Source organism: Mauremys reevesii, linkage group 22 (genome assembly GCF_016161935.1).
Source record: "Mauremys reevesii isolate NIE-2019 linkage group 22, ASM1616193v1, whole genome shotgun sequence".
NCBI lineage: Eukaryota > Metazoa > Chordata > Testudines > Geoemydidae > Mauremys > Mauremys reevesii.
In genome coordinates, this window is record NC_052644.1 from 2,586,816 (window position 1) to 2,605,928 (window position 19,113).

General features: G+C 63.8%; 1 protein-coding gene across 3 annotated transcripts in view; it reads left to right on the top strand.

Moving 5' to 3' along the window:
* The window catches only part of MEIS3 (Meis homeobox 3), a 48,257-nt gene extending 29,451 nt beyond the window's left edge, over positions 1–18,806 (top strand). For all 3 annotated transcript variants that reach the window (XM_039509767.1, XM_039509768.1, XM_039509766.1), the window contains exons 6-13: positions 2,105–2,254; positions 6,306–6,417; positions 10,964–11,109; positions 14,118–14,194; positions 16,321–16,379; positions 16,776–16,862; positions 17,656–17,744; positions 18,109–18,806. In XM_039509767.1, the coding sequence (XP_039365701.1) occupies positions 2,105–2,254; positions 6,306–6,417; positions 10,964–11,109; positions 14,118–14,194; positions 16,321–16,379; positions 16,776–16,862; positions 17,656–17,714 (690 nt within the window). In that variant the 3' untranslated portion in view covers positions 17,715–17,744; positions 18,109–18,806. The remainder of the gene's footprint in view (positions 1–2,104; positions 2,255–6,305; positions 6,418–10,963; positions 11,110–14,117; positions 14,195–16,320; positions 16,380–16,775; positions 16,863–17,655; positions 17,745–18,108) is intronic.
* Positions 18,807–19,113: the final 307 nt, after the last annotated feature.

Consider the following 19,113-nt stretch of genomic DNA (forward strand, 5'->3'; position numbering starts at 1 on the left):
TCTTTTTATTAAAAAAACCCCACGGGCAGACCTTCCCCTAGCGTAAATCAACGTCGCTCCTTTAAAATCAAGGACAGAGGATTGGAGTTGGAGTCTGAAGAAAACACAGACGATGCTCGGAGTTAGACCGAACGCTTTCAAAGTGACCCATCCAAGGGATAAGCAAACGATGCCCCTACGAACGGCTGGGTTTGATTTACAGAGAAGCCAGGGGAAATTTCTTGACGCTCTCACACGTGGAGATCGGGATAAACTTTGCATTTGGGCAGCAGGTCTCGTGCAAGTGAAAGACTAGGATGTCTAAGGCCAAGTCGGCACTCAGAGTTTGCCCTGATGCTTCAGAGAGGAGTGGTCTTGTGGGAAGAGACCTTCCCAGGTGGGTGGATGACAGCTGAATTCTGCCGGCATCACGGCAGGATTTGTCTGTTCTCTTCTCCAGCAGTTTTAGGACCGGTCTGAATTAAAGATCTTGCCCCGTCAACATGTAATTGCACCAGTTCTGACCACTAATACGCACACCCTTGAAACGGTTTGAAATCAATTTAACGTAATAATCGGCAACCGCAGGGCTAGAGGGTCAGATTCTGATTTTAGTTAAACTGGAATGAATCGGGACTCGGAATCCCCCAAGTCAGTGGAGTTACTCCAAGGGACGAATTCCAAATCGGCGCGCGGCTCTGGGCCGATTTACAAGGGGTGTGAGATCAGAATTGGGCCCTATGGACTTCACACATTGAGGGGTTAGCGAGCCAGACTCTCTGCCCCTTTCCCTGGCATACAGCAGGAGTCAGCTGTGCTCGGCTTGCTTAGCCCAGCCGGCTGTAGAGCGATCGGGTCACCGTGGGGCGGGAGGGTAAATCCTGGTGTAAACGGGGAGTAACGCCACTGGAGGAGGAATGAGCAAGAGCAGAATCAGGCCTTGCTGGCTTGTCAGTCCAGCGTTTGCGCAGGGTTGGAAAGAAAACCTGGCTGGCGAGAGATCTCCAGCGCGTGCCGACCAGCCGTGGCTCCATGGGGGTCCGTGGGCCAGATCCCTGGCTGGCGCGGAGGGGGCGGATCTGGCCCGTTCCCCTCCCCGGGGCGGCGGGTCTGGTAAATTCCAGGCATGATGCAGTCGCGAAGGGGGAGGGATGGCGGGTCCCAGGGTAATGAGCTCATTACGGCCACAATCGCCCTCACGGTTTTTAACTCGATAATCCCCTTGTTAATGGGGGTAATTAACCCTTTGAGCGCAACAGCGGGTGCCTGCTGGGAGCTGATAAAGGGGGTGGGGGGGGCGGCGAAGTGCTTCTGCCAGGAGCAGGGAAGAAAGGGGAAGCTGGGAGCTGGGGCTTTTCAGAGCCGAAGGCCCAGAGAGAGGAAAGGCAGAGGAGGGACCCACAGCGTCCGCAACAAATACACTGGGAGGGGTCCTGGCCTAGGGCAGACGGGGCTCCAGTCTTCTCGCTAGGGGGTGTACTATGGTAACACCTAGATGACACCCCCCCAACCAAGGTGGGGTTCCTATTGTGCCCGGCTCTGCAGAGACACCCCCCCATCACGCATGCACAGCCCTCCCTCCTTCCCCCACCTCCATCACACCTGCCCGGCCCTGCCCAATCTCTGTCCATCTCCACCGCCTGTCTCTTCGACTGGAGGCAGGGTGGTCTTTTCGGCTCAGTGTTTTTGTACAGCCCCTAGCACGCCTGGGGCTCCTGACAAATGCCAGACAGGGCCGAGCACCGGGAGGTCCCGAGGCTACCGTAATACACCTAACAAACACCAAAAAAAAACCCCACAACCCTCTCCTACTTCAGAGGTCTAGCTGATCTCTGAGGATGAGGGCTCAGGAGCAGTGCTAACACGAGGGGGGGGGGAATCTTGCCCCCTGGTGGCATCTGTCGCTGTCAGACGGCAGAGATGGCCCCTGAGTTCTGATCCTGCCTGGCCGGCCCCTTGTCTGGATCTTCTCCGTGGTTCCTCTCAGCTCAGGGCTGGGGAGACGGGACGCCGGGCCAGATGGGCAGGCCTGATTGGGAGCTGCTGGAAAGCACCGAGCCCCGCTGGGTTCTGACCCAGCCGCCTGGCCTCTTGCCTCCTAACGGTTCTCCTCTTTGGGGAGCAGGTACACGACCTGTGCGACAATTTCTGCCACCGCTACATCACCTGCCTGAAGGGGAAGATGCCCATCGACCTGGTGATCGACGATCGGGACGGGGGCTCCAAATCCGACCTGGAGGACTTCACGGGCTCCTGCGCCAGCCTCTCCGACCAGGTGGGAAACCGGACGCCTGCTTTAGCCACGAGATCTGGGGGGTCCCTCCTTGTGCTGCGCGGATACACTGAGAGAGATGGGCCTTGCTCCAGAGACCTCCCAGGCTCCAGAGACAAGGGGTGGGAGGAGAAACTGAGGCAGACCCCAGGACCCGGCTCCGAGGTTTTCAAGCGGCTCCCCAGCTGGCCCCAGCCCCCCCACGTCTGGCCCCAGTGCCCCAGCTCAGCCCACCCCGAGCGGCGGGGACATTTATGTGGCTGGCAGCAGCGGGCCCAGCCAGCCTCTCGGGGATGGGGACTGCGGCATCTCAGCACCGGTCCGGCCAATCCACGCATGTCCCCATGCCCTGGCCAAGCACTCGGAGCTGCAGCTGCGTCCCGGGGCTCGTGCGTCCCAAAACAGAGGGTGCCATTGTCTCTCCCGGCGCTCTGGGGGTGCGGCCGTCCATCCAGTGGGATACGAGGCCTTTTCCCCTCCAGGAGGCTCTGATCCAGGTTGGGGGGGGGACTGGCTGGCTCAGAGGGAAGGGAAACGGGGTCTTTCCTCCCCGGCGATGACGCGGGCGTGTGCCCAGACACGCAGTAACGGACGTGCCGCGCCGCTCACGCGCCCGCAGGTGTGTGCAGCAGTTCTCGACACCGACTGACACGTGCCCCCCCAGCTACGAATGTGCAGCCATGTCCACCGTGCACCCCCAGACACACGGGGAGCCCTCGGGGCCGGCACGTTACACATCGGCATGTGTGTGAGCAGCCAGGGCTCGGCACCCTCCCTCCCCCCCTCCACACGCACGCAACACGCACGGAGGATTGCAGACAGCTAGCGCCTGCCCCCGCTCCCTGACACACACACGCAGCACGAAGGGGCCCGGGAGGGGGTGGGGGACACCCTCCAGGGGCTGTTTCCTGCTCCCCGGGGCCCATGGGGGCAGGGGAGGTGCTAGGGTAGCCCCAAGGCAGAACAGCCCCATGGACAGAACGGTGCTCGGGAGACCTGGGTTTGATTCCTCACTCTGGCCTGCTGGGTGACCTGTGGCAAGTTCCCCCCCACCCCGGCCTCAGTTTCCCCATTTGAGATCTAGGGATAAAAAGCACACCACAGGGGCTGACTGGTATTTGTTGGGCATTCGGCCGATGCCATCTGCTCAGACTGGAATAGTGAGGGGAGGGGGTGAGGATTGAGGGGCAGCGGTAAAGCAGGTGTGGGGGGAGCCGGGGGGTTGCGGGTCAGGATGGAGGAGCAGCTGCAGGGTTGCGTGTGAGAATCTAGCCCAGCATCTGTTATCACCAGCCCCTTTGCGATCCCGGGGGCCCGGCTCACCCCCAAAGCGATCACCCCACGTGGCTTCCTCCCACCTTGCTACCTGGGGGACTTGATGTTGTGAGAGGGGCCGTGGGCAGAAGCCGGAGCTCAGTGTGGGGAAGGGTGGATCGGGGTGGGGGGGTCCCCGCCTCCAAAGGACGCCAGACTCCCCTGCACCCCTCCGGCTTTGGAAATGTTAATGACGGAACCGTGCTTTGGACGAGGGAGCGTCTGGGCCGCCCCACCCGCCCGCTGCCCCCCGCTTGCTAATGCAGCCGGCGCAGTCATTTGCCTATAGCAACTCTGCTGCATTTTTAATACGCCCCCGGGCTACTCGCTATGGGTGGAGGGAGCTAATCCCCAGCCAGGACTTTGTTGTTATAATTAGATGGAGCCGCCCCCCCCACCCACACCTACCCTGCTGGGGGGCTGATTTGGGGTCAGTTTCAGCATCAGCATCAAGGCCCTGCATAGACTCCCCCACCCTCAAGTCCATCCCTGATTCCAGACCAGGACTTGGGAGCAGCCGGAGGGGAAGCAGCCCCCCACCCCCCCGGCTCCACCCCCATATTGACCCATCTGTCCTTGGGGTTCTGACAATGACAGACACAGGAGGGTCCCGGCTGTTAGCGGGACCCTTCCTAGGGCAGGGGTCACCTCTCCTAATATACCCCCCACCCACCCGCGCCTGCAGAGACAGACACACCCAACAAGCTGTGCACGCCCAGGGACGCCGCCGCCGCCAACACACGCGTGATCTTTGCCTGGCACACATGGAGACACAAAGATCACGCCTGTGGCCGTGCCTGGGCACACGCTGGCAACATACGTGATCTGTGCCACAAACACAGGCATAAGCTTTGCACATACAGAGGCACGCTGGAAACACGCCTGATCTGTGTGGGTGCACCCACGGCCAACACACGCCTGATCTTTGCACATATACGCACACGCTGCAAACAGAATCGCTGCCGGTAGAGACGACACAACACACACACACACCCTGCAAACGCAGACACATTGCAAAACTCCTCTCTTCCCCGGGGGAATATTTGCAGCCTTGTGGATGGCAGAGGAAGGGCTCAGGCTCGAGACAAGAGTGTACCCAGCCCTGCTCTTGGGCAGTCTAGATCCCCGAGACCCCCTCGCCCCAGAGCAATGAACCAAGTTGTTGGCGTTTGTGGTAAAGTGAGACCCCAACTCCCCAAGGGCTCCCCTGCGAGCCCCGTGGAGCCAGCCCGGTGCACCGTGCTCCATCGGACAATAGCACCTTCTCAAAGGGCCAGAGGGAGCTGGAATATAGGTAGGATGGGAGGGCGGTAAATGCAGGAGCAGGCAGCTGTTTGGGGTGGGGGGGGAGAGTGGTGTCTAGTGGTTAGAGCTGGGGGGGCTGGGAGCCAGGACTCCTGGGTTCTGCCCCAGCTCTGGGAGGGGAGTGGGGGTCTAGTGGTTAGAGCGGGGGGGCTGGGAGCCAGGACTCCTGGGTTCCCCTCCCCAGCTCTGGGAGGGGAGTGGGGAGTCACTCTGAAGTGACTCCAGTTTAAAGGAGGCCGGCGCTGGCAGGAGCAGCGGGAATTTCGCTCCACGTGTCCCCGGCGGTTGGGTTACAGTCAGCGCTGCAGCCTCGGCCTCCTGGGCCTTTAACCAGGGACCTTTGCTCCCCTGCCCCTGTGGGGGGCGCGTGTCAGGTTCCCCCCTGCAGCCCGTCCCTCCTTAACCCGTCTCACCCCCAGGCTCCCGCCGAGGGCCTGGATCGCTAGCCGGGGTTAACGAGGTGGGGCACGTGCAGGGAGGGGGCTAGATGGGTGGGCAGGCGGGGGGGGGGTAACCTGAGCTGTATCGTTCCTCCTGGGGGCAAAGCCGCAGCCCCTTAAACTCCGCCCTGCCGCTCGGGGGCTGGGGGTTCCCAACCATCCTCACCCTGTGCAAATCCCCCTCACCCGGGCCCCATTGCTGTGGGGTGAGCTGGGCTGCGGGAGCCTGCTGGCCAGCCCCCAGGGTGCTGCATGGCGACTCCCCCCCCAATGGGTCTGGTCTTGTTAGAGGGTCTTTTAGTGCTGATAACGTAGCAACTAGAGGCAGCAACCGAGATCTGGGGTCTCTGTCACTGCACAGACCCCCCCCCTGACACCCAGGGTCCCCGTCACACTGGGCACTGCACAGACTTCCCCCCCGCCACATCCACGGCCCCCACCGTGCTGGGCGCTGCACAGACACCCCCCCCCCCCCGACATCCAGGGTCCCCGTCACACTGGGCACTGCAGAGACTCCCCATGACCGACATCCCCGGCTCCCACCGTGCTGGGCGCTGCACAGACTCCCCCCCCCCCCCCCACCCCACATCCACGGCCCCCACCGTGCCGGGCGCTGCACAGACTCCCTCCCCCAACGACCCACATCCACGGCCCCCACCGTGCCAGGCACTGCACAGGCCTCACAACCCAGATTGGGCCCCCTCGTTGGGCCGGGGGTTGCCCAGACCCCCTTGGCCAAGATCCATGGCCCCTCCTTGTCGCTGGGCATGGTCCCAGGCCAACCCAGCTCGGGGGCCGCTGCCATGCCAGGCACGCGCCAGGCACGCGCCAGGCAGCACGCGCCGGGCACTGGGCCAGGCAGCACGCGCCGGGCACTGGGCTGAGATGGGGCGTAGCAGGAGTAACAGGGGGGTCGCACTGGGCCTGGCTCCGGCTCCACCACCCGGCGCTCCAGGCTTGGCCAACCCTCCCAGCGCTGCCCTCTCTGTGTTTAGAATAACTCCTGGATCCGAGACCACGACGAGACGGGGTCCACGCACTCGGGCACCCCAGGCCCCTCCAGTGGGGGCATCGCCTCGCAGAGCGGCGACAACTCCAGCGAGCCAGGTAAGGTGGGACACCCCCCCACCCCTGCACCAGCCCAGCCTGTGGGGCGAAATCTCCTGGCTGGGAGAAAAGCCTCTTTACAGCCTGAGAAGCACTTGACAGGTGCCACCCAGTCCTGCAATGCAACCGCCTCTGGGGTGGTGCAGGGCCGCTGTTTATTCAGCGATCCCTCTCCCGGCCCTGCAATGCAGCCGCCTCTGGGGTGCAGTGGGCCAGCTGCTTAACAGCCACGGTGGTGCAGAATAGTTTGGGACAGGAAGTGACGGAGGAGCCCAACTCCCCGTGAAATGACAGGGGCTGGGAGGCGGCAGAACGGAATCCCTGTAGCTGGAGTTTGATTGGGGGGCGGGAATTTGGCCCTAGCAAGTGTCACTGATCAGCAGCCCCCCCCCCGGGTACCACACAGCCCCAGCCACGCTGGGCCGAGCTCAGACCCCAGGAGTGCGTCTCCCCAGCAGCGAGTCCCAGTCCTGTGCTGGTGCATTGCGTCGGTGCGACTCTGTGAAACGCGCGTGCCGCACGAGGGCCTGCCCGTCACCTGAGTGCCCCCCTTGCGGTGGGGAGGGGCAGCGTAGCAGCCGCTCAGCCTCAGTTTCCCAGCTGCTCTTCCCGGCTCCAGCCAGCCTCCGACGCCGACTAGCCCTGCAGTGAGCTCTTGGTCCCCAGGCACCCCAAGTCGGGAAGCTTCCTCATCTCCCACGAGATCCACTAGGCCAGAGCTGCCTCCACCAGCTCCATCTTCCTCCCCCCGCCCAGCCAAGGGCTTTTCCTCTGAAACCTTCACTGCCAGGTGTCTCCGTTTGGGCTGATTGGCCTTTTGGTAGCTCGTTAACCCCTTCCTGCCTTGTGTGGCGGCCCGCGTGGCCCCTTCAACCCTGCAATGCAACTGCCTCTGGGGTGGAGCCCCATGCCCGTGGGTAGGAACCGAGAGCCGGCCATCACGGCCAGGCAATGGGCTGCTCCGGGTGCGCACGGTGCTGCCCTCGGCACGGTGATTACCCCGGGGGGCGGAGCAGAGCGGGCAGAGGAAGGGGCCGCGGCTGCCCTTGGCTCCAGGGTCACGGAGGTCCCCTTCCTCCCTGTGCAGCGCAGCCCCACGCGGAGACTGTGGGGTGGCATAGAGCCGAACACGGGGGAGGGGGATAGAGAGGCGGGAGGGGTGGAGGGAAAGTGGGGGTTTGGAGAGACAGCCGGGGGGATGGAGGGAGGGGTGTGTGTGTGGAGACAGCAGGGGTGGAGACAGCAGGGGTTGGAGGGTAGTGGGGGTGTGGAGAGACAGTGGGGATGAGGGACTGCAGGGGATGGCAGGGCAGTGGGGGTGCGGAGAGACAGCGGGGATGGTGGGGAGTGGGGTTGGAGAGACTGGGAGTGGGGATGAGGGATGGCAGGGGATGGATGGAGTGGGGATGGCGGGAGAGGGGGCTGTGGAGAGGCAGTGGGGATGGAGGGGCAGAGGGGATGGAGAGACAGTGGGGATGAGGGCGGCAGGGGATGGCGGAGGAGCGGGGATGTGGAGAGGCAGAGGGGGTTGCAGAGACAGTGGGGATGAGGGACGGCAGGGGATGGCGGGAGGCGGGGGTGTGTGGAGGCAGTGGGGATGGAGGGGCAGAGGGGTTGGAGAGACAGTGGGGATGAGGGATGGCAGGGGATGGCGGGGAGCAGGGGATGGCGGGGAGGCGGGGTGTGTGTGGAGAGGCAGTGGGGATGGAGGGTAGTGGGGGTGCGGAGAGACAGTGGGGATGAGGGACGGCGGGGATGGTGGGGAGCAGGGGATGGCGGGGAGCGGGGGTAGAGGAGAGGGGGGATGGAGGCACGGTGGGAGACGCTGCTCAGCCCATGGGCCGTCTGGGAGAAGGGTGAGAGGCTCTGGAGGGGGGTGCGTAGCCCCCCAGCCAGCCCTGTGCCGGGGCGTCTCTGGGGTGATTCCAGCCGGGACACAGCGACGGGCCCAGTGTGATGGCTGGTGAAACTGGCCATGACCAGGGAAGTCAGTGCCCCGGCCTCCCTGTGCGCCATTCACAGGCAGGGGCAGCAGGGGGCGCTCTCCTCTGGCAGGCAGGGCTGGCCCCATGGGGCGCTGTGGGGCAGGGAGTGGGGCGGGGGCAGCAGGGGGCGCTCTCCCCTGGCAGGCAGGGCTGGCCCCATGGGGCGCTGTGGGGCAGGGAGCACAGCGGGGGCAGCAGGGGGCGCTCTCCTCTGGCAGACAGGGCTGGCCCCATTGCCCCAGGGTGGCGCTAGGGGGCGCTGTGGGGCAGGGGACGCTGTGGGGCAGCTGGCAGGCAGGGCTGGCCCCATGGGGCGCTGGGGGGGGGGGGGTGGCAGCAGGGGCGCTCCCTGGCAGGCAGGGCTGGCCCCATGGGGCGCTGTGGGGCAGGGGACGCTGTGGGGCAGGGAGCGCGGAGGGGGCAGCAGGGGGCGCTCTCCCCTGGCAGACAGCGTTGGCCCCATTGCCCCAGGGGTGGCGCTAGGGGGCGCTGCGCTGCAGTGAGGTGCTGACTCTGAGGTGTCTGGTGCTGGGCCCTGAATTGACCCGGCAGCTCCAAGGGAGTCGCCGTCACTTCCTGTCCCAAACTGGGCTTTAGAGCTGGTGCGCCCCACGGCCGCCCTGCTCCCAAGGCCCCTCCCCCTCTTCTCCTAGCTCCCCACCCCTGCACCCCACTCCCCTTCCCCACCCCCTCCCTGCTCCTAATGCCCCTCCCCCTCTTGTCCTAGCTCCCCTCCCCCACCCCTGCACCCCACTGCCCTTCCCCACCCGCTCCCTGCTCCTAATGCCCCTCCCCCTCTTGTCCTAGCTCCCCTCCCCCACCCCTGCACCCTCCCCACCTCCCTGCTCCTAACCCCCCACTCCTCCCTTCTCACCCCCATCCCAGCTCATCCGCACTCCCCGCCGGAACCTCTTATGACCCACTTAACCCCTCTCCCCACTCCCAGATCCCCCCCCCCCGACGTTAGTTCCTGCTGTTTCCTTTGTTCTCTGGGATTTCCCCCGCTACGAAAATCCATCGGCTGCCTGGGGGGGGGGGGCAGGGAGTGGGGGCCGAGGGAGAACCCAGCCCGGCCCCAGCAGCACATTCTCTGATGCATAATTTACGGGTGCTTCAGGCAAGACTTTTAAGCTGCCTTTTAGCCGGAGGATATGAAAGATCAGCAGCTGGAGGGGGGGGATTTATGTCTCTCTGGGGGGGGGAGCGGGTTGCAAACCGCACTAGCAGGTGCCCCAATAGACCCATGTGCCCTATAGAGGACGTAGGATCAGGGCTGAGGCCTGGAGGAGGCTGTGGCACTGCTGGGGGGAGCAGCGTGTCGGGGCTGCGGGGAGAAGAGAGCAGGAAATAAAAGCAGCCGCCAGAACCTGGGGGGGTTGAACCCACATCCTGCTGTGCCTTGCACCCTGAGCCAAAGGAGAATCCCCAGCAGTTGGGAGCAGGGTAGGGGTCTAGGACACACAGGAGTGCAATTCCGGTTCCATCCAGGAGGTGGCAGTGACACACACACACACACACCCACCCACCCCCGGCCCCTTGCGCTATTAACAGCGACCCAGACCCGTCCAGCGACCAGACCCGGGTTCCGTTTCACTTTACCGCAGCCGTGGGGAGGTTTGTTTCTCAAAGGGAACCAGCCCTCAACGTCGTGGGTTTGAATCCTGCCCCCGGCGGGGGTTGACTGAAAGATGCTCGCAGTGCGGGGGGCCTAGCAGACCTACGGGGGAGGGGGGGGTTGCAGTCGTCCGCCCATTACACCCTTCTGTGTGTCCATGGGCTCCCCGGCCTCACCCCACCTCACCCCCATAGCTTCTACAGCCCCTCTCCCCAACCACCGCCGCGGAGTCACTCAAGTCCCCACCCCCCAGGCTGGGGCTGAGAGAAAAACCAGAGTCTGTCTGATCCGAAACGGCCTCGTCCTGGGCCCCGCACCACAAGGAGCCGAGGAAAAGTCCCAAATTCCCACGGCTGGTGGGGCTCGGCCCAGGCTGCAGCAGGGCAGGAATCCAGCAGCAGCCACTGGCGAGGAGGGGGGGCAGCGGGTTGGAGTAGGGGCGTCTGGGAGCCAGGACTCCTGGGTTCTGGCTCTGGGAGGGGAGTGGGGTCTAGTGGTTAAAGCAGAGGGGCAGGACGACTGGGAGCCAGGACTCCTGGGTTCTGGCTCTGGGAGGGGAGTGGGGTCTAGTGGTTAAAGCAGAGGGGCAGGACGACTGGGGGCCAGGACTCCTGGGTTCTGTCCCCAGCCCTGGGAGGGGAGCAGGGCCTGGTGCACGAGGGGACGGGCACTAGGATTTTGCACTGGTGAAGACGCTTGCCCGAGGTGCAGGAGACGAGACGTAGAACAGCCAAGCGAGGGCGCTTCTCCTTCTCGCCCTAGGGGGCCATGTGCCCCTGCTGTGGCTCTCTGTCACCCCCTAGCGGCTGAACCGCGTTTGTGCGTCAGCACCAGGGACGGGGCCGAAAGCTCTTCTTTAGCTCGAGCAGCAAGGGGCAGGTGTCTCAGCAGCACCGCTCCCGGGTTCGAGTCCCGCTCCCGGACACTCAGGCTGCCTCTCTCTCAGGGGACTGCCTGGACAACAGCGTGGCCTCCCCCAGCACCGGGGACGACGACGACCTGGACCGGGACAAAAAACGCAACAAGAAGCGGGGGATCTTCCCCAAAGTCGCCACCAACATCATGCGGGCCTGGCTGTTCCAGCACCTGTCGGTGAGTGACGACAGGGGGGCGGGACAAGGCCAGGCACCGGAGACGTAAGGAGGGAAAGGGAGTGAGACAAAAGCCGGGGGGTTGGAGTGGAGTGTAATGGTGGGAGCCAGGACTCCTGGGTTCTCTCCCCAGTTCTGGGAGGGGAGTGAGGGCTAGTGGTTAGAGTGGGAGGGCTGGGAGCCAGGACTCCTGGGTTCTCTCCCCAGCTGTGGGGGCTAGTGGTTAGAGCAGGGGGGCTGGGAGCCAGAATTCCTGGGTTCTATCCCAGCTCTCAGAGGGGAGTGGGGGCTAGTGGTTAGAGCAGGGGGCTGGGCGCCAGAATTCCTGGGTTCTATCCCAGCTCTGAGGGAAGTGGGGGCTAGTGGTTAGAGCAGGGGGCTGGGAGCCAGGACTCCTGGGTTCTCTCCCCAGCTCTCAGAGGGGAGTGGGGGCTAGTGGTTAGAGCAGGGGGCTGGGAGCCAGGACTCCTGGGTTCTATCCCCAGCTCTGGGAGGGGAGTGGGGGCTAGTGGTTAGAGCAGGGGGGACTGGGAGCCAGGACTCCTGGGTTCTATCCCCAGCTCTGGGAGGGGAGTGGGGGCTAGTGGTTAGAGCAGGGGGCTGGGAGCCAGGACTCCTGGGTTCTATCCCCAGCTCTGGGAGGGGAGTGGGGGCTAGTGGTTAGAGCAGGGGGCTGGGAGCCAGGACTCCTGGGTTCTATCCCCAGCTCTGGGTGGGGAGCCCAGAGGGGCACTGGCCCAGGCCTGCAGTGAGCATAGAAAGGTCCCGCCTACGCTCACCAGGGCTGTCGGACCCCAAGCTGGTCCCAGCCCCGGTGCCCGTTACAGCTCAGAGAGCCAGCGGGAGGCCTGGCCCCCGCGTGGACAGGCTGCTATGCCACTGAGCAATTAGGGGAGCTGCAGCTCCCGCCTCTCCCCGGTTAGTTAAACAAAGCTGAGTTAATGAGCGCTGACCAATTAGTCACTAATTGAAGGCACCATAAACCTATTAGGGACTGGGGAAGTGTAATCAATTCTGGCCAATTACCCTGAACCCACTGGCTGGCGCTGCCATGGCAGAGGGCTCCGCTGAGCCTGGCGGGACAGGGGGTGACCCCCCCATGGGCCTTTCCCCCCATTTCTGAAACTAAAGACTCTTCAGGGGGAGCCTTTTGGTGGAACAGGAAGTTGGCATAAATTGTGCCATGTGTTAACTGGGCTGGTCAAAGTTGAATTTTAGGTAGGGTGGCTGGGAGCCAGGACTCCTGGGTTCTCTCCTTGGCTCTGGGAGGGGTGTGGGGTCTAGTGGTTAGAGCAGGGGGGCTGGGAGCCAGGACTCCTGGGGTCTCTCCTTGGCTCTGGGAGGGGTGTAGGGTCCTGTGGTTAGAGCAGGGGGGGCTGGGAGCCAGGACTCCTGGGTTCTCTCCTCAGCTCTGGGATCCTTCCCACCCTTAGCCTCCCCCTTCCTCTGCTTCCAGCCAGATGGCCTGGTACAGAAACCTCGTCCTCCCCTCCCGCGGGGCAGCAAAGGTCCTGCTGATCAAAGGCCAGGCAGCCTCGTGCTTTCCCTGCCAGGCCCCAATGATGGATGAGGCGGCACCATTCTGTGGGTCACCCCGAGACCTCTGCCGAGCCCCCCTCCCCGCCCCTGACAGCCTGGTGACAGATGACAGGCGGCCTTCCCGGGCCGCCCAGGTCACCGCAAGCTGGGCAGTTGCTAGGAGGCAAATTCAGCGCTCCCAGGGGAGAGTTGATGCTTCCAAAAAATAGGTTAGAATCCCAGGCCCCACAGATGAGGAGGGGGCTGGGTCAGGTCCATTTGGGACCAGGATCTGGGCTGGACCTGGTTTTTTTGGGGTCAGGATCTGGGCCGGGGTCCACTGGGGGCCAGGGTCTGGCCAGGTTAATTCAGTATCAGGGTCTGGCCCAGGCAGGGATCATTCATTGGATGGTGACATTTGCTCTTCGTAGTGGCTACATGCACCATGTTCCCCCCTTCAGTGTAAGAGGGTAAGAGCCTTCTACTGCTACTGGCTGATGGAGTCACCCCCTCAGCTCAAGGCCTGAGATTCTGGCACTTGGGGAAGCTATGACAGGCCAAATGGGCTAATTCTGTCGGCAGTGCGGGCTAGTGGACGGAGCAATGAACTGGGACTCGGGAAAGTAGGGTTCTAGGCCTGGCTATTCAGGCTCCTAGAATAAACCCAGGAGTCCTGAGGTTGCTGCGCTAACCACTAGACCCCACTCCCCTCCCAGAGCTGGGATAGAACCCAGGAGTCCTGGCTCCCAGCCCCCTGCTCTAACCACTAGACCCCACTCCCCTCCCAGAGCAGGGATAGAACCCAGGAATCCTGGCTCCCAGCCCCCTGCTCTAAGGGATAGAACCCAGGAGTCCTGGCTCCCAGCCCCCTGCTCTAACCACTAGACCCCACTCCCCTCCCAGAGCAGGGATAGAACCCAGGAGTCCTGGCTCCCAGCCCCCTGCTCTCACCCACATCTCTAATCAGAGGGAAGTTTTAAATCCATTCACTACAGATCCGAGGCCCCAGGGCTGGCAGCATCCATGGCAGGGAATGTTGGGCATTTTGTGTAATAATTAGTGTTAATTGTGTTTTTACTTCATCCTAGGGTCTCAAAGCACTTCACAAATATTGGCCCCTTTTCTTATTAGGTAGGGAACTCAGGACTCCTGGGTTCCATTTCCAACTGGGGGAAGTGGGGAGTGGGAGCCAGGACTCCGGGTTCTATCCCCTGCTCAGGGAACGGGGTTGGGGGAAGGCTAGAAGCCAGGACTCCTGGGTTCTCTCCTTGTCTCTAGCACAAGCTTCACCCTAATTATCGAACAAGCCACTTACCCCCTCTGTGCCTCAGTTTCCCCATCTTTATAATGGGATTAAAGTGTCCCTGTCAGCAGGCGGCTCACAGGGCCTGGTGCCCCCCGGCCCAGGGCTTTGAGCTCCTCCTCTGGCTGGGGGGGCCGTGTGGCCAGGGCCGCCCCCGGGGTCACGCTGCTCTCTGCTCTGGCCCGCAGCACCCGTACCCCTCGGAGGAGCAGAAGAAGCAGCTGGCGCAGGACACGGGGCTCACCATCCTGCAGGTCAATAACTGGTAAGATCGGCCCGGAAGCTGCCATGGTGTGTGTGTGGGGGGGTGATCCCTCCCGTGCTCCCCCCGCCGTCCCTCCACGCCCCTCAGCCAACCCCCGCCAATGTTCCTCATGTCCCACCCCACTCCCCTGCACGTCCCCTCCCCCTTTGCACCCCTCCTGATAACCCCCCCCCATCCCGGCATCTCTCGCAACCCCCCGTCCCAGCATCTCCCCCCTCACAACCCCCCCGGCATCTCTCCCTCCCCTTGCAAGCCCCCGTCCCAGCATCTCCTCACAACCCCGGCATCTCTCCCTCCCCTTGCAACCCCGTCCCAGCATCTCCTCACAACCCCCGGCATCTCTCCCTCCCCTTGCAACCCCCGTCCCAGCATCTCCCCCTCACAATCCCCCGGCATCTCTCCCTCCCCTTGCAAGCCCCGTCCCAGCATCTCTCCCTCCCCCTTGCAACCCCCGTCCCAGCATCTCTCCCTCCCCCTTGCAACCCCGTCCCAGCATCTCCCTCACAACCCCGGCATCTCTCCCTCCCCCTTGCAACCCCCGTCCCAGCATCTCCCCCTCACAATCCCCCGGCATCTCTCCCTCCCCCTTGCAAGCCCCCGTCCCAGCATCTCTCCTCCCCTTGCAACCCCGTCCCAGCATCTCTCCCTCCCCCTTGCAAGCCCCGTCCCAGCATCGCCCCGTCACAACCCCGGCATCTCTCCCTCCCCCTTGCAACCCCGTCCCAGCATCTCCCTCACAACCCCGGCATCTCTCCTCCCCTTGCAACCCCGTCCCAGCATCTCTCCCTCCCCTTGCAAGCCCCGTCCCAGCATCGCCCCCGTCACAACCCCCGGCATCTCTCCTCCCCTTGCAACCCCGTCCCAGCATCTCCCTCACAACCCCGGCATCTCTCCCTCCCCTTGCAACCCCCATCCCGGTATCTCTGCCTCCCTTGAAACCCCTACCTCTGGCATCTCCCCTCCCAACCCCTGCCTCTGGCATCTCCTCCTCCTGCCTCACAACCCCTGTCCTGGCATCTCCTCCCCCTTGCAATCCCCTGTCCCAGCATCACCCCTCTGGCATCTACCCCTCACCCCCCCATCCCACTGACCCTCCTTGCATCCCCCCCATGCCCCTGGAATCTCCCACCTTGCAGCCCCCCCATGCCCCTTGCCTCCTCCACCCACCTATGGGCCTCCTGCCTTCCCCCTCCCCCACATCCCTGGCACCCCCCACCCATGATCAGAGTGAAACCTCCCCCCAGAAGCAGGGCTGGGGCCCTAGGCAGCGTCTGCTCAGCTGGGGCTGGGGGCCCCTTTCCCCTCGTGCAGACCCTGGGGGGAACACTGGGGGGAAGTGGGAGCTGGGGGTTATGGGGAATACGATGGGCTCAGGGTTAGAATGGGAGGGGTCTTCTCTAGGACGCCTGGGTTCCATCCCCAGCTCTGGCAGGGGAGTGGGGTCTAGTGGCTAGAGCAGGGGGGGTGGGAGCCAGGACTCCTGGGTTCTCTCCCCAGCTCTGGGAGGGGCGTGGGGTCTAGTGGTTAGAGCACAGGGGCACGGGCTGGGAGCCAGGACTCCTGGGTTCTCTCCCCAGCTCTGGGAGGGGCGTGGGGTCTAGTGGTTAGAGCACAGGGGCACGGGCTGGGAGCCAGGACTCCTGGGTTCTCTCCCCAGCTCTGGGAGGGGCGTGGGGTCTAGTGGCTGGAGCACGGGGGCTGGGAGTGAGGACTCCTGGGTTCTCTCCCCAGCTCTGGGAGGGGAGTGGTGTCTAGTGGTTAGAGCACAGGGGCAAGGGCTGGGAGCCAGGACTCCTGGGTTCTCTCCCCAGCTCTGGGAGGGGAGTGGGATCTAGTGGTTGAGCAGGGGGCTGGGAGTGAGGACTCCTGGATTCTATTCCTGGTTGGGGCGGGGGCTGGTGCCCCATCAGGCATTTTTGGCTCCCAATAGGGATACAGGCCCCAAGGCCGTTGTGGTCCCTTCCCCAGAGTGAGACGCTGCAAGAACCTAGGGAGACAAAACCCCGGGGTGGGGGGGGTGGGGGGCTGTGTCCTTCATCTTCCCCTTGCACCTGGGGTCTCTGGGCTGCGTCCTTCTCCCAGCAGCTCCGGGACTCACCCTCTGTCTGTCTGTCCGGCCGGCGCAGGTTTATTAACGCCCGGAGGCGCATCGTCCAGCCGATGATCGACCAGTCCAACCGCACAGGTGAGGCCCGGCTGGCGGGGCTGGGCCCAGGGGCTGGGAGCCTCCCCGACCTGGAGCCAGGGGCCCGGTTCACCCCCTGCTCCCCCGCAGCGTGAGACGAGCTCGCTGGGTCTCCGCCGCCTTCCCCCCGGGCTGGGGCGTGGCTGGCAAAACGGGGCATGAACCAGCCCCCCCCGCAGGGGCGATGGGGGCTGAATGGGCCACGGGGACCGAGCGCCCTGCTGCCCGACAGAGGGGGGGGTGGCATGGGGGTCAGCTTCGCCCCCCCCCGCTGGGCTTGTGTCCTGCCCCCCGCAAGGCAGGGCTTGTGCGCCCCACTCTGCAGAGCCCACAATGTCCCCCCCATTGAAAGTGCCCCCCTCCCACCGTGACCTTTCCCCCCTCTCTTCCGCGCAGGTCAGGGGCCGCCCTACAGCCCCGAGGCGCAGCCCATGGGCGGGTACGTCATGGACGGGCAGCAGCACATGGCCATCCGCCCCCCAGGTAAGGCTGGAGCGGGGGGGGGCTGGACTAGCTGGCGGGGTCCCCCCCCCAACTCTCCAGCCTCCTCCGTCCAGTCCAATTTCATTCCTCCCTCCGCAACGGCCTGGCGGCGGTGGGGGGAACTGGCGTCTTTCACCCCCAGGGGGCGCCGGGGGTGGGACCGAGAAAACGGGACATCCACTTTCCTCCGAAAACGTCTAAAGCCATAAAAAAATATCGGGTTCCCCCCTTCCCCCCGCCTGACACCGGTTCCTATTTTTCATTGCAAGGACAAATTCCTCTTTGATTCAGTGTGAACATTTTGGGTGGGGGGGGGGAGGGTTTTAAATCCCCCCCCACAAATATTTTTTCGTTTTGATTGGAATCAAAGCTCAAATGGCTGGTTTGTCTCAGGGGGAGGGGGGGAACCTCCCCCATTCCAGCGATTCCCCCCACCACCCTGAGCGTGTTTTGTGTCCGTCGGAAAAAGCCGTGATTGTGCAAGACGTCCAGCCGGGCCCGAGTGCGAGTCCATGTCCCCCGGCCGATCTCAGACAGGAGCCCACCCTCACTAAACAGCTGATGCTCCTGGCTGCCGTCCTGGCCGGGTGAACCTGAGCCTCGGGGAGGGGGCTGGGCCCCCCCATCAAACCCAGGGGGGCCTTTAAACCGAGCTGCAGAAGGTTTGTTCTAGCCGACGGGGGGGAGGCTGTTGGGCCTGGGTGAGCCAGACCGGACGGACGTGGGGGGGGGTCCCGTCCGACTCTGGTGCTGTGGGGGGGTCTCAGCTCTCCTCTCCCCCCCCCCCCGCCAGGTCCGATGGGCAGTATGGGCATTGCCATGGGAATGGAGGGCCAGTGGCACTACATGTGAGCTCTCCTGCTGACGCCAATGCTGGGGGATGTGAGTATGGAGCCTGGGGGGGGGACGTGGGGGGGGCGTAGGTCTCTGCAGGGGGTGGGTCTGCCCCTGGTTTTCTCATTTCACTCCTCGCACCCGCTGGGTCCTGGACTGGTCCCACCTGGGGTCGCACCGGGGGAGGGGGGACGGTGGTAGAATCGCCCAGCGGTCATGGGGTGGGGGGGCATGAGCCAGGCTGGGTCCGGGGGCTCCATCCCTCAAGCCCCTGCCTTCATCCCCTCCCCCATCCCATTCCGACCTGCCCATCCCCCAACCTGCCTTCCCCAGCCCATTCCCCCCCTCCAGGGCTCCCCCACCCCACCAGTATAGCACTAATCTGCCACCCCCCCTTCTCCATCTCTTCCAGGTTTCCAGGATATGCCGGGCCCTGCCGGGCCATTATCCTATCGGGCCCACGGGCACAGAACTCACGCAGCAGCCAGGGTCCGGCACCCCCATCCCCATCCCCGCCAGCTCCTCCCCCCCACCCATGCTCCCAGGCAGCAGCACACGACACCCGCTCCGACGCCCCAGAGCGGGGCGGCCACGGACACAGAGACCCACGCTGCCCTCCCCAGCCCTCCGTCCCCCTCTCCCGCCATCACCCCAGGAACCACTCGTCCGGGCGGCCAGGCCGGGCCGCGCTCGGAGGGACGCGCAGCCGGGCCGTCGAGCGTCACGGGGTCCCAAGAGGCGGCCGACGGAGAAGCCAGACTCGGGCACTTAATCGAAGGTGAAACTGACCCGGCCGGCTGGCTGCAAAGGAACCGCTCGGGAGCGTTTGAGAGAAGGATTCGGGGCTCTTTTGTGTTACTTTGGGGCAGGTTTCTTCTCTCCCTCCACGCACGCACGCCCCCCACCCCACTCCCCAACGGAAAGAAACAACAGTCTCTCGGTTCAGCTTCTCACCCATCTCCACCACCGTCGCTCAGCTCCGGGGCCTTTCGGGGCAGCAGAATCCGTCGGGTTTTTTTGGTTTGGTTGGTTTTTTAATTATGAATGAATTTATTATTATTGACGCGCAGAACGGGGAACTAAATTAACTTGTACATTTGTTTTCCTGGTTTGGGGCTTGGTTTTTTTGGGGCGGGTGGGAGGGGAAGGGTTTTGTTGGATCTGGTTTTTATGATATAAAAAACAAATCCCAAAAAAGCAGTTGTGTGTGTGTGTGGCTCCAGATAATCCCACCGCCGAGCACTTTTCCTCGGTGGATCTCAGCGCTTTCCAAAGGCCGGGAGGACCCTTGTACGGAGCCGGGCTGTGCATTAGGCCAAGTCGTTATTAAATGGCACTTGAATTCGGGAACCCAGCCAAGGCTCCTGCCAGCGACCTGAGACCCAGAGCCTCACAAGGGAAGCCGTCTAGAACCGCC